Source organism: Trichoderma aggressivum (assembly GCF_033847375.1).
Source record: "Trichoderma aggressivum f. europaeum strain CBS 100526 chromosome Unknown scaffold_038, whole genome shotgun sequence".
Taxonomy (NCBI): Eukaryota; Fungi; Ascomycota; class Sordariomycetes; order Hypocreales; family Hypocreaceae; genus Trichoderma; species Trichoderma aggressivum.
This window is the reverse complement of record NW_026946404.1, coordinates 257,109-271,539: the sequence shown is the minus strand read 5'-3', so window position 1 is coordinate 271,539 and position 14,431 is coordinate 257,109. Positions and strand designations below refer to the sequence as shown.

Sequence of the window (14,431 nt, the reverse complement as noted above, 5' to 3'; positions counted from 1 at the left end):
TTTGGCTACCAAACTTCCCAGCCTATCATCAACTGGCTGACTGGACATAACGACGCAGAATTCACTCTATGCTTTAGAATTTACTCAGCATTATGTATCCTATCGTTGTTCTCTTGCTAGACCGTCTGTATGTACTATTGCTTCAAGAGCAACCAACGGTTCTCGGAAAGAGTGAGATTAAAGATGAGCGGAAGAGAACAACGTGGGGAAGTGGGGCCTATCCTTTCTTCTGTAACCTTCTAAGTAGCTGCTAAATGTTTAGCCACTTAATTGGTGAATTTTTAGCCGCTAGTTTATAATATCTTTAGCCAATAGCCCATCTACTTTTAGCCACCGGTTTGTATTCTTCTATAACGTTGCATTGAGTGCCTAAAACACACGATGAGACCTAACTGAAGGCACTGGCCTAAACCAATGCCTTGATTGAACACTTATTATGGGCGGAGATAAGAAATACGGTATCCATCACGTTCGGTCATGAAGCTTCTACTTGGAAGCTATTTGCTCTGAAGGACGACGCTGGGAGACATATGTCTCATGCGGCACGGACTGTCGCAAGCCAAAGTAAGTGGTATCGAAACTGGAGAAAGCATAATTATCCAGTAAGACACCGTGGGTATTGGAGGCAAGGCGGGGTACAGCAATCTCCAGGCTGAGCGTCCCGGCATTGTAAACTTCATGGGCCCTTATTGCCTATTTAATTATTCCGTTTCATTCCTCCTAGGAATATCCGATTACAATCACCCAGCATGGCTGTCTTCCACCAATGGGGAGACTTCTGCTCGTGGATAAGATGAGACATGCCAATAACAGATTCTGCCTCTATTGAAGCTGGTTAGCCTGATCTATTACGGTTTGGTGTTTATTTCAGCCGTTTTATAAAAGCTCGCCAGGCGTCTCCATTATGCGGATTGGCCGAAGATTTCGGAGTATTCTAAAGTCACATTTTATAAACGGATAAACCGATCTACCTCATATCCACATGAGGCGTTATGTTTTCATGAAGAGACGCATGTTTGTGGCCCTATTGTAACCTAGCAATTTCCGAATTAAAAAAAAAAAGCGGTTGCGTAGTCGTATATATGAGTAGAGAAGAGTCGTACACATATTCCAGATACTCTTCATTTCAAGTTCTAGCCTTCATCATATTGCCCATTGTTATAAGCGACGGCATATCATTGACTATGAGGGGATTGAAGTTACTAATGCATCTTTTACATCTGATTGAGGGCATTTGGACATTGGGCAATCAACACATATTGCTAGAGGGCTACACGAAATCACACGATAGTTGAACTCCGAGCTGAAGTTACTGGCAAGGAACATTGACAAGAATAGGTGGTTTATTCAAGCGAAAATATACACATCGTCAAAGCAAGGTTATCTGCTTTACCTGTATAGTATTGGTATCTTCTCATCTTACACTTTGATGAAAGTCTCTTCCAATTGCCAATGAATGTGGTAGAATTTTATGCCCTTGCTTATGCCGACTTCAAACTATGGGTGTATTTAGTGCGATTTAGTGGATACATACACGATCGGGATGATCGGAAAGAAATGGAAAATAAATTTATATTTGTCCCATGTTGATTAAAACACCACGAGATGCGGTGCTATGGAGCTTAAACTTGGATCTAACCTGTAAAAGACACTTGCATAGAGGATATAAAACTGTTCGGTTACATGAGTTTTCAGAAGCAGTAGTTTCTTCTTTTATGGCGAGCATCACGTGTACCTGTAACGCGTGTTCATGATAGTATTTAAAGACAAAGCATCCAGAAAGAGTCAAATGGCAGAGAAGCCTTTTGACTCTCTCTCCGAATGAACGTTATTTATACGTTACAACTGTCAATTCAACAAATACATTTCACAAGATATATTTCATATTTTATTTCCAGGTCCCATCAAGATATTCGCAGATTGATACCCTACAACATGATACTCTGTGCCATTCTAAATACCGCTGATGACATTACAGATGATCATCATCCCAAATGTCGCGTCAGTATAGACGCGCTTCCATCCAGGTAAAGTATAGTGGATAAAAGAGTAGCTGAAGGTAGAATTAAGAATATACGCGACCTTCTTCATATCTGAATTATCAGCAGCAATACTTACGTCGTTTGAATTATGTCCATCGAAACGTATGATATATACCTTTATGTTTGGAACTGCTTAACAGAAGTATATCCGTTCCATGCAAAGGAATAATCACATTCGTGGGCTCAAGGGAATACTAGGTCATTGGCAGATAACATTTTTGCTTCCTGCTAAAGCAAAAGTCTTCTTATAAAAGAAACCTCTTCATTCTATATTCGGTGTTTGATGTATAAGTAGTAATTTGGTATAATCAACCCATGTACTTGTTAGCCGTATAAGTATTTACATTTACAAAATCAACAAAGACAATTCCAGACATTTAGGTAACTGTGTTGATCATTTTGGTCTACATCTACCATGTAGTCTATTTAACCACAAACATATGATGCACCTAGTTGGTTGGAGAGTAACAGGGGGGAAAGGGAAGTATATTCGAGAATGAGAGATGGTGAGAGTTATGATGGGCAATGAAGAGGTAAAGAAGACTGAGTTGCCAAATGTAACACGCCGCTATTCCCAATGTATGAAAGGTATTCTAATCGGAAACACAAATGTATTTATGATTTGATGAATAAACACCAACCAAATCGAACCAGACTTTCTGTGACCTTCGATCACGACGCAACACAGGTGGGAAACGAAGGTATGCATATACCTTTTGAGGAGATGTAGATGGGCAGCTGGCCAATTCAATGTACAATACTCCGTATAAGCACAAAAAAGACAAATAATTTGTGTTGAGGTCAACCAATGATACATTTGTCGTCTAGCGCGTGTGTGTCGATAAGAGGGAGGTGAGCCTAGATGATGTCATGCTAGCGAATCATGCTCAACCCTAACAGCCAGTAATTAATAATGCAAAAGCTCTAGCCCTTGTTGTTCCAGTTGATAAGGCATCGCGGAAGCTTCCAACTTAAGTAGGTAGCTGGATAGTGAACACAGGATATTGAAGCCAATCATCTGTTGTGAAGCCGCTTTCCTGTTTTGGACATGGAGAAATCGGAACATCGGCATCAGGTTTGGTGGTTGTCTAAGCAAACTAGCCAGGATCGGTACCTAACCCGCGTGAATAGGGAAGGTGAATAGTCTCCGATAGCTACTCCGATAGGGCAAGATCGCCAAGCCACAATCTCATAAAAGAATGCTTAAACATTGAGTTATCTCCCCCAGTCGCGTAATAACCATAATCGTGATGTTCAAGATGAGCGTTTTGTATTCCAAGTAGAATGCGGAAAAGCTTGCAAAAAGTTTTCTTTTACAACCTCATTCTTCTCTATTTTATCTTTTAATAAAATTATTTCGTCAAACGCCAAGCCAAGCAGACACATGTAGCGAGGATGTACGGCTTCTCGGCACGTCTACATGGTCTTCCACTTGACCCGGCGCCACTCCCCACCACCATTTCCTCTGTAGGGTGTGGTAGCATGTATACTGCATTTGGATTGTTTTCTGCGTAAAGAACTTATGTAGCAGCGAGCTTCGCGTTGGGAACTTCTATCCTCATGGTGGCGTAAATGCAATGTTATTATCGCGGATGGGCCTCGTACTGGTCTTAATACGGAATCTCGTTCCCAATGATGGCTCGGAGATGTTTTTCAAGAGGGAAGGTGTACCACAATTTCTTGTACGATACCCAATGCATCTCAAATTGGAGCCTCCCAGCCTCGCAGTAGCCTTGAGATTGGGAAGAGATATCTCTTATTTACCTGAGTCAACGCAAATATAAATACAGCACGATGTCCTTCGTTGATATATTGTCCAACCTCATCACAGAGTATTCACACAGCACACTTGGTCCACAAACTCTCTTCGAGACAATCCTTGACATTCATTGCCCAACATGATGTTCATCACTAGCATCGCCCTCTCGGCGCTTCTTTGCGCTGATGCCGCACTGGCCGGTGTTGCTCAAAACCGAGGCCTGGCTGCTCGTCTTGCTCGCCGTGCTGGTCGCCGCTCAGCACCCATGAGGAACAACACCAGCCATGCTACCGTTCAGTCTAACTGGGGTGGTGCCATTCTTGGTGGCTCAGGCTTTACCGCGGCTTCAGCAACTGTCACTGTGCCCAGAGGCGGCGGCGGCTCAAGCGCTGCAGGCTCTGCTTGGGTTGGCATTGACGGTGCCACCTGTGACAGCGCCATCTTGCAGACCGGTTTCGATTTCTATGGTGATGGCACATATGACGCTTGGTATGAGTGGTACCCCGAATTTGCTGGTAAGTGTTCTTATCATGACTTCCAAAAGGATGGCGGTTTAACTTGCAACAGCCGATTTCTCCGGCATTGATATTAGCGAGGGCGACCAGATCGCCATGTCCGTCGTGGCTACATCCCTGACCGGTGGCTCTGCCACTCTTCAGAACCTGTCCACGGGCCAAAAAGTGACTCAAACTTTCAGCCGCGTCACTGCAGGCTCTCTTTGCGAAACCAGTGCCGAGTTCATCATTGAGGACTTTGAGGAGTGCAACTCAAATGGTAGCAACTGCCAGCCAGTTCCATTTGCCTCTTTCAGCCCTGCTATTCAGTTCACCTCTGCTTCAGCTACGCGAAATGGACAGAAGGTCTCTCTCAGTGGTGCTGAACTCAGCGAGGTCATTGTCAATAACAAGGACTTGACCAGGTGCTCTGTCTCTGGCAGCACTCTCTCTTGCTCTTACGTCTAAAGGGCAACTATGAGCAGAACGGAGAAATCGGGATCGATTCAGCTGAGACGCTTCTTGGGCGGCTGTTCAGTTCTATGAGTCTCCACAAGAAAAGTTAAAAACAGATTTTTTTGTTCACTACATCTAGTTAAGAATTGTAGATAGACAAATAAATCTTTTCGTATACAAAAACTTCATAGTCGGTTGGATGTATATTTATTAACAAGGTCGTCAAGGTAAATCCAGATCCACTTTCCCAATATCCTGAACATTGTTCCCGGGGTCTCACATTACTCCGGTCATGATCAAAGAAAACGTGGCGTGTAAAAGAGTACAGTTGCATAGACACGATTGATGCGTAGAAGGAACGCAGCTATTGGTCAGCCACCCGAGGTTGAAGCACCCCTTTGAGCTAGAATATAACGCCGCATGAGACTTGGACAGTCATGTTGGGTTACGAACCCCTCATTTTAGCATAGTAGCGACTTTGAACAGGGCTAGGTGATTGTTGGTATAAGCGGCTGCTTACGTGTAAGACATCGCATACACTTCGCTCTTCCGCAACAATCAGCAAGTCTATAAACTAAAATTGCAACCGGAGTTTAATCTTACATGTCTTTGATTACGTTGCTCAACCGAGGTGGTAATAATATACTATGGCTACAACAAAAGCCACAGTAAATGCAAGACAAATGCGTAGCCTTGTGAATGTATAGTACTATTCCCTCTTCCCAAAAACCGAGGTTAAGCACTGGTAGCCATTATTGTGACTTGTAAAGGTTCTGATTATAGTCTACGTTACAACCGGTTCCTCTTAACACGTATGTGAAGATAATTATACATCGTGCCGAACCACCTACTCGTATTATAGAGTTTTTGCTTTAGACAGCATCCGCCCGCAACTCTCTTGACCTTTATCATTTCAACAGTCAACATGTTTCTATCTGACGATTACACTGATAAGTAAATCGATATGACGCAGCTTTGTGTGGCTAGCTGTCAGCTTTCCGAGGTTGTGAATGAAGCTATCTGCGTACCGAATATGGAGTCTATAAATTGAGCTCATGTCGCCTGTTCAAACAAACATTTAATGATAAGGGCTTGTATCGCTAATTGCTCCTAACATCTTCACAATTGCAAACTTACTTGAATAAGATGGCTGGAACTGACGATTACGTGTTTGCAAGAGACTATGCAGAGGGACTGAGGTGAGTTAAGCGATCCTCACTGGGTTTGAGCAGAAATGAAAGTACTTTAAAACGAACGTACTTTTGAACTTGCAAGTCTAGTACTAATCGATAGATGGCTGACCTTTTATCAGACTGGAAACCCAACACCTCTTATGGAACATTCACAATGGCTACACAATCAATCCTGAAATTCCAATTAATCCACATACAAAGATTGCTGATGTCGGGACAGGAACAGGGTAAGTCTTCTTAATTGAGCTGTGTTGGAAATCTCTATGCTTATTATAACCATAGTGTGTGGCTCCTGGATGTGGCTACTCAGGTCCCCCCTACCGTGCAGCTTGATGGCTTCGATATTTCGGACGGACAATTTCCTCACAAGTCGAACATACCCGATAACGTAAATTCTCGAATCATGGATGCTTTATCTAAAGTTCCGGGCGATCTCGTTAAGAAATATGACGTAGTTCATATTCGATATCTAGGACCTATTGTGAAAGGAGGCAATGCCGAGCCAATAATTCAACACGCAATGCAATTGCTGAGTAAGTCGCCAAGCCATGAAACCATCATATGGTATAATAGCTTTTAATCTGTTCAATTAATAGAAACCGGCGGATATCTCCAATGGGAGGAAGCTGACCTTACACGTAACAAGTTGTGCATCAAATGGCCCGAGGCGGAGGCTTTTTATGCATTTGCTAGTCTTGGATACAACGCTTTGAACTTTACTTTCTCGTGAGTCTTAACCGTTCGGAACTATTTATTGGTTTGATGCATTTACTGACCCATAACTCTATGTAGATGGGTGGAGGATCTTCCTCACCGTTTAACTCAGGCCGGTTTCGAGGTGCTGCAGTTTAGAAGCGACCAGTTTCCGCAGGCTATGGCTCCATTAGTTACTAGAACATTTGTTTTGACTCATGTTGCGGGCATAGCTTCTTTCTATAAAATCGGCCATGAGACTCTGCCACCTCGGCATGAAGCTGATGCTCTACTGGCGGCGCTAATTGGGGCAGTTAAGAATGGAGCGGCGATTTACCCTACACAAGTTAGTTTACTCGCCCGAAAGTCTGCTGCTGCTGCATGGGCAACTTTCATCTAGTCGTCGCTGCTTGAATCATTCTACTCCATAATCCGCAATCTGAATACAATTAATGCATAGTCATGCTTGTTCGTTAGATTTCGAATTGCGATTGCTCCGAGCCGCTTCAACTGCGCGAATTTCGTTTTGGGGGAGGTTGGGTGGCTTTGCAATTTATCAGTACGGAGTAGTAGTTCATTGTCAGACCCCTTCAATCTTTCGATAACCTCTCATATTGACTGGCTTATCCAATGCTTACATCCCCCAGTTGTCATTACATTGATTATTTGCTTTATGGAGATTACATATTTATTTTGTTATCGACAGTATTTTTGCTGCCATTATATCACGTTATATGGGATATTTATTTGCCAGGAACAAGTAAGTATTCTGTGTTGATTGAGAAGCAAAGACTGAGCAATTGGGCTAGCTTGTTTCCACTAACGAAGGGATGCTGCTAAGCCTCTTAGTCTGAATTTTGATGACGCGTCAAACAGCCGAAGATTCGTAGGATGAATAATGACACACGCGCTCTGAGACACTGATATACGAGCAACGGTGCATAGCCAAGACAAAGGCAAGCAAAATATGGGCATTTAGATCGATTGAGCTCTAACATTTGACTCCCCAAAGTCGAACTTCAAGCTATTGTTTTATGTGAAACATGTAAGTAGAGTGTGCCTAAATATTCTCAGACTTTGAAGTATCTGTCATCTGGAGTAATTGTCACATTATGCAATCAGCTCGAAGAGGAAGTCACTGTTATCTGGATGAGAAATTTTGCGTGCCACTCACAGCCACAGTCGTTGTGGGTGACGTACAAGTAAGTGGATCCATGCCAGTTTAACCATACCACCAACTTAAAAAAAAATACGAGATTCTATTTTTATCTTCAACCCTGGTCTTAGATGTGTATTTGCTCTTTCCTGTCATGCTCGTGCTCGTACGAGCAAATGGAAATCTAGAACTGAGACAACCAAGATATTGTAACAATGATAAGATCGGGTGCTACTAGCCTTGGGATTATGAGGGCCAGCTTGAGTCTTCAGTCAGGCGAGCTTCACAATATTAGCAATGCGGAAATAAAAGAAATGTCCCTTCTATACAATCACTAGATATTCGTCACTCCAGCTTGAATATGATATGTAACTCAAAATAATCTCATTTGGGAGAAAGAAAATAAAAGAGAGGAAAAGAGAAGCCCATTGAGTAGTACATCTAGCGTTTGTAGCCGTGATGATGTTATCTATAACTACTCAACATTGACAAAATACAAAGAGCTACAATTGATAGAGAGAAAAGCTGCGTGGCTCAGATAAACAAATTTCAGAGCTAACCCCAAAACAGTATTGATGATGTGATCTTTTGTCAAATTTGTCAAGGGCTTAGATTTAGCTAGAGTAGGTATAGCGAGGGCGACAGTCAACGAGCCCCCTGTCGCTGCATAATGACTCAATTTATAAAGACACCCGAACATCAGGCCAAAGTAAGCGAGACGGTTTGTTGCTTTCTTTTCGATATCAAGAATCACGATGCGCTCATGACTAGGAGTAACCATGCCATGTTTTTCAGCATTCCCCCGACATCGCAGGCTGGCATTCGCGCTATTGTTTTGTATTGCTATTTGGCAACTCAATTCACACCTTAGCTACGGTTCTGGCCTCTATAATATAGCCACTTGTCGGCACACTGCTGAAAAGCATCAGATACCCTCCCGTTCATTGACAAAATGCCCCGTTTCGTTGGAATCACATAAGCAGACAGATTCCTCCTACACTGGGTTAGCGCCAGCGTTATCTCCCACAGAGCTCCTCTGTCGATCAACAGAACCTCAAACAGTGGGCATTCCAAAACTTCTTCATCAAAGTTGGAAGTCCAATAATTTACCTGCTAAATTTAAAAGATGGAGTGATACATGTCGCAGGCAACATCCAGACTGGGAATGGGTATTGTGGACTGATGAAGATAATCTCCAACTTGTAAAAGACTACTTCCCATGGCTTGAGGAAACCTTTTTAAGCCTACCTGGGAATATTTATCGGGCAGATTTGGCACGGAATCTCTACATGTACATGTTTGGCGGGTGAGTTGAAACTACACTTCAAGAGCGCACATTTAACGATTGATGATTCTTAACCAAAAGAATAGCATATATGCCGATTTAGACACGGAGTGTCTGCGCCCTACATTCGATGCACTCCTATCAAACAATATTTCGCTGCCTGGCAAGTCGGAGAATAAAATCACGGATGAAAGCTCCATGAGCCACGTCGCCATATTCGGTCGCATGGGCTCTGATCCTACTTTTGCTCACCATCTGCCGAATGCGTGGATGGCAGCTTCGGTTCGACATCCCTTTTTTCTTTTGCCGTTGGAATTTGCAAAAGCCGAGATACAAAAGAGTAAACGTATTTTGCACCAGTTGTGGTATGATTATCCATCAGCAGAGCAACTGACCGGGCCTATTGCGCTGGCGAAAAATGTTCGGCGATATCAAGTCTGTGGCGATACACTGGATAGCATAATCTTACTGCCTGATGGTCTGATATACCCCTTCAATTGGAATGAAGGCCATGAGATACGATCCATTTGCTCAGCTGAGCAAGACTCCTTCAATGAGAGCCGTTGCAAAGAGACGTTAGGTGTTGGCGTTATAGGCAGTATATCCATAACATATTGGAGCCACACTCACAGAGGCAAGGGTTCAGATAGCGAAAACATAGACCGCATTAGCCAAGAGAAATAACAGTTTGGTACTAGAAACTCCTCAACTATAATACAATGATCCGTTGAAGAAGAATTGCTGCGACATATCACCGCGCATTACATGTACATTGAGCCATGTCCAGTGTGGAATATTTAGAAATACGCTAATCATGACTTTCTGGCATTCAAGTCAAGTATTCTGCGGGTCGCATAATATAATGACAACTGTAGGCATGTTGTTGGATCAACCAGTTTTCTATTCGCCAATGTTTAAGCGATTATACTATTACGTATATATGACTTTTTAGAAGAGGCCTCTGTTTTTATTCGAGCTCTCAGCTAGATGGAGAATCCCAGAAGGAATTTTTTAATCATCATCCGCCCTAGACATATGCCCAACTCCAACGGCGCAACTGCGTAGTCTATTATCACCACCGAATGAGCAACCCAATCTTCATAATCAATGCGCCTGTTCAAGGTCGCTGATGAATCATACAGTTATTAAGCTATAGAGTTTCTTCATTTGCCTAATTTATTATACAAGCAGAAAAGAGCCGGACTTGTTACCTAATAAAGCTTCAAGTCGGAGCTTGTAACCCCTCCACAAAACGGAACAATTACAATGGCACATAAAGGTGCGATGCCGATCCTTCTTTTTCTCCTGCAAAACACACTATGGAAAAAACACTGACGGTTAACTCTAAATATGTTGATCACAAACTTTTCCGGACGGACACGTAAAGATTATATCAACATCCTCTTCATTTCGGACCTTATCCATCCCCAGAAGATCAGGCGCGTGGCTTGAATATCCAAATTGGAATGACATATTAGTTTAAGAGCTGGTACAATATAACCTACGATTGAGAGCACCACGAGACGCTCCACAACAGTTAAGGGTACAGACGGCAGAGATTAATAACTTTCGATATATACCAGTGACTAATGGCAAATAATATAACGATTGTTCAACATGCGTTAAAATAAATCATGGATATATCCCGGTTAGATCCTGTCAGGGGCCAGCTACAAAGGAGACGCTCCTTTGTTCATAAATCGCAGTCAAAGGCGTCAGAGTTCTCAACTAGCAAGCAAGCCGGGCTGCCGGGCTGAACGAGGTCTAAAAAGGAACCGCAGGCCCGTTGTTTTCAGAGATAAATACAGTTCTTTGTATAACCCCAGCTATGTGGTCCGTGATAGTGACTGTGCAACCCTCACCCTTGACTCTTTCACTCTTCCCGTTGCGCTACCCTCTGACAGATCCTTATTACCAAGCTTCCTTATCAGCCGCTGGAAACTGGCTAGAATGACAGACTCTTGAAGCCAAATTGTTCATCTTGCTTCTTCATATTATGCGATACCAACGCGTTGATCGAACGAATCCTTTCCAAACCGAATAATCAAGAGAAGTGTTTCAAAGAGATCATACGGTTGAATCAAATAATTCGCAAACTCATTGGTATATTCGTGGTAGGAAACGATTGACTTTGAAAGATTTGGCGGCAGTGATGTCCATTTTGTTCCAGATGGAATGTCCCATAACCATGTGTGGCGGCTAAACGGCAACGTTTCAACAAACATAGAATGAGGGTGGTAGCCAAATCTAGTAATATGGTAGACACCTCGAATCAGATAGGAGATTATGATGCTTCGACGAACACTCTCGGCAAACGCCCACGCTTGCCAAGGACTTAGTTCATCTGAAATCTCGCTTGGCGCTTGTTCCCATACATGGCGCGTCCACCGGTTGAGAGTGTTGATATGTGCGTCTGCAAATCTTCTCTGTTGGGGATCTTTATCGAAAAGACAGATAAGTAGGTACAGTATTAACGACTGAAGAGAAGCTAAAAGATCGCCAAATGAGCACAGCGTGGGGTATTCCTTGACGAGTTCATCAACCTTTTTGTACAGATTCTGAAAACAAAATGGTCTACTGTTTTCTTTCGAGAGCGAATATGACCGACAGACACCATACGTGCCCTTGATCTGCTTCGGTAGACTCTGGCTGTATAATGATGAGTGAATGAAGGGAGTTTTTGCTTCGCGGGAAAATGTTAGTGGGAATGCTTTCAGCTTAGTCGCTAAATAATGAACGGTCGCGAGGTCTTTCCTCCACTCTATAATAGGCAGTGGAGGTTCGTAGATGGCTAGGTCGGCGTCCGTGAGTACTGAATAGCACCACTGCTGAACAAAGTACGAAGGCGTCCTTATTTGGGAGAAGTAGAAGAATTCCATATCGCGCAACGATAATCTTCTACGAGTTCCGATTTCTATGCAGTCTCCAGCTCCTTGACAAATCTTGGACTTGCCGCGTAAGAATTGTGGCTGGTCCCCAGCAAACGAGACCAATGGCTGGTTCACATATGAGCACTCCAGACCTTTGTTAACACATCGTTCACATTTCGGTAATCCCACTTTGCAGCGCCGCTTAGCTTTGGCGCAGGCATGACAGGATCTGGAAAGAGAGATGCTCTGCGTTTTCGGCATAGGAATGGCGCTTCTCAGTCAGCTGGCTGCGCTGTACTGAGTAACCCCCTTCGTGCTATGTTTTCACTGTCGCAGAGTCGCAGGTAGCAGTATTCACGTATGTTGCAAATATGGTTGCGCCAGGATCATTAAAGCAGACTTCATCCCACTTTGCGGGAACTTTCCTATAAATAGTTTAGTCCCCGCCCGGCAAACTCTGGCAAACGTTCCCGGGTCGGATATATTAAGTCATTGCTTGACATTATGTGGTCGTTACCACATCTATTCCCCCAACCGGTCAGCAGCTGATGACCCCCAGAGCAAATACTTACGTCAATCCATCCCAAAGAGAACTATGTGTGGTCCTGTCTCTGTTTCTTAACCCGCTGTATTACGAGTCGAGCTGGGTCTCCCACTCGGAATGAAGTGGGAGTGAGCAAGTGACAGTTACTCATGCTGTATTTCCTCGTGTGGTGTACTTATATAGTTATCAATATCCTCTCACTTGTATCAATATCAGTTTTCGTACAGTCTAACTCTGAGTCAAGGCGTATTTTACTGCTCCTTCCAGCTCTCTCAATCTTATCTCTATACGCTTTACTGCCTGCCTCTCATATCCGTCACACAAACTCAAGAAAAGAGCAAGATTCTTTACAATGGCGTATGACTCTTCGCAACTTATTTCTGCCGAGTTTCCTTTTGAGAAACGGAAGCTAGAGATCCTAGGCAGTCAAATTGCCTATGTTGACGTCGGCGCTTCTGAGGGATCTGCCACTGTCTTTTTGCATGGCAATCCTACATCGTCCTATGTTTGGCGGAACATCATTCCACATGTCTGTGACAAGAGTCGCTGCATTGCACCGGACTTGATAGGCTTTGGCGACTCAGATAAGGTCGCTGGGCTTGAATACAGAATTGCGGACCACCAGCGATACTTGGATGCCTTTTTAGATGTTGTTTTACCTACCGAAAAAGTCACCCTTGTTGTCCACGACTGGGGTTCAGCACTTGGCTTTGACTGGGCACGCCGCCATGAAGATCGAATTACCGGGATCGCGTTCTTTGAGTTCGTTCTCCCTGCACCGAGCTGGGACGTGTTTCCGCCAGCTGTCGCGGAAAACTTCGTACCGTTTCGTGATCCGAAACTTGGGCGGGAATTGCTTATCAACCAAAACGTTTTCATTGAAAGAGTTTTGCCTCTCAATGTTTTGCGCAAGCTATCTGAGGAAGAGATGAAGCAGTACCGCTGCCCATTCCTTCAATTGGAGTCACGCGAGCCACTATGGCGGTTTCCTAATGAGATTCCGATCGAGGGACATCCTGCTGACGTGTGGGATAAGGTCACTAGGTATATAGATTGGCTATCCCATACTGATATTCAGAAGCTCTTCTTTTGGGCCGAGCCGGCGGTCGTCATTACGAAAGATACGGTGGAGAATTTTGTCAAAAAGCTACAAAACATAAAAATTGTGCATCTTGGACCTGGTCTCCATTATTTCCAGGAGGATTATCCGCATACCATGGGTCGTGAGATTGCGCAATGGCTATCACAATAGAAGCGAAAACAGCAAACCAACTGAAGATTAGAAGTAGTATTCCTCAATTATATGACCTCCTTGTTTTTGTGCTTGCAAATCAGATTTTGTAATCATTGTGACGTCTCACAACTCTTTATAAAGCCATATTTACCAGAAGGCTACCCGATGTTATACTTCCAAAGCAGCTATAAGTCACAGTAAAGAGTAATTTCTTTCAGTCTTGAATATGCGATTGGCTGTGATATACTAATCTCGCCGGGGTCTCCTGCCGCTTTTAATATTAACAAGACCTTCAGCGATGGACATCTTCATCTTGAGCAGAGCCTGCATCAAATTCATTGATAATTGCGCCTACGCTATCCTCCTACGCTATGGCACTTAAAGTGTAACAGAAGTACTGTTGTTACATTGTCCAGACCAAGCCATGAACTACCCTGATCAGTATATAACGGTATCCAAAGTTTATTGTCAGATCATTTGGAGGAACTGTTGAATGGCATCAGCTACATCCTTAGGCTTCTCAACTGGGATCAAATGGCCGGAACCCTCCACTACAATCAGACTCGCCCTGCCACCTGGCATATCGTTAATCTTGTCCCTGATATCAGTTTTCATTCTCTCGACAGGCTCGAGTATGTCCTTCTCTCCCGCAAGTACCACAACCGGGACATCAACATGTTTGAAGAGATTAGTGATGTCGTCTTC

At 43.6% G+C, this 14,431-nt stretch overlaps 3 protein-coding genes across 3 annotated transcripts; all 3 read left to right on the top strand.

The window, feature by feature from the left end:
* Positions 1-3,940: 3,940 nt before the first annotated feature.
* Triagg1_8127 (uncharacterized protein) lies at positions 3,941-4,763 on the top strand (the record flags this gene model as incomplete). The annotated part of the gene is made up of 2 exons (XM_062902939.1): positions 3,941-4,316; positions 4,369-4,763. The coding sequence occupies 2 exons, from the start codon at positions 3,941-3,943 to the stop codon at positions 4,761-4,763; spliced, it is 771 nt and encodes a 256-aa protein (XP_062752972.1).
* Positions 4,764-5,897: 1,134 nt separating this feature from the next.
* Positions 5,898-7,037, top strand: Triagg1_8126 (uncharacterized protein; the record flags this gene model as incomplete). The annotated part of the gene is made up of 5 exons (XM_062902938.1): positions 5,898-5,950; positions 6,064-6,171; positions 6,227-6,477; positions 6,541-6,670; positions 6,737-7,037. The coding sequence occupies 5 exons, from the start codon at positions 5,898-5,900 to the stop codon at positions 7,035-7,037; spliced, it is 843 nt and encodes a 280-aa protein (XP_062752971.1).
* A 5,807-nt stretch (positions 7,038-12,844) lies between these two features.
* Triagg1_8125 (uncharacterized protein) lies at positions 12,845-13,744 on the top strand (the record flags this gene model as incomplete). The annotated part of the gene is made up of 1 exon (XM_062902937.1): positions 12,845-13,744. The coding sequence occupies one exon, from the start codon at positions 12,845-12,847 to the stop codon at positions 13,742-13,744; it is 900 nt and encodes a 299-aa protein (XP_062752970.1).
* Positions 13,745-14,431: the final 687 nt, after the last annotated feature.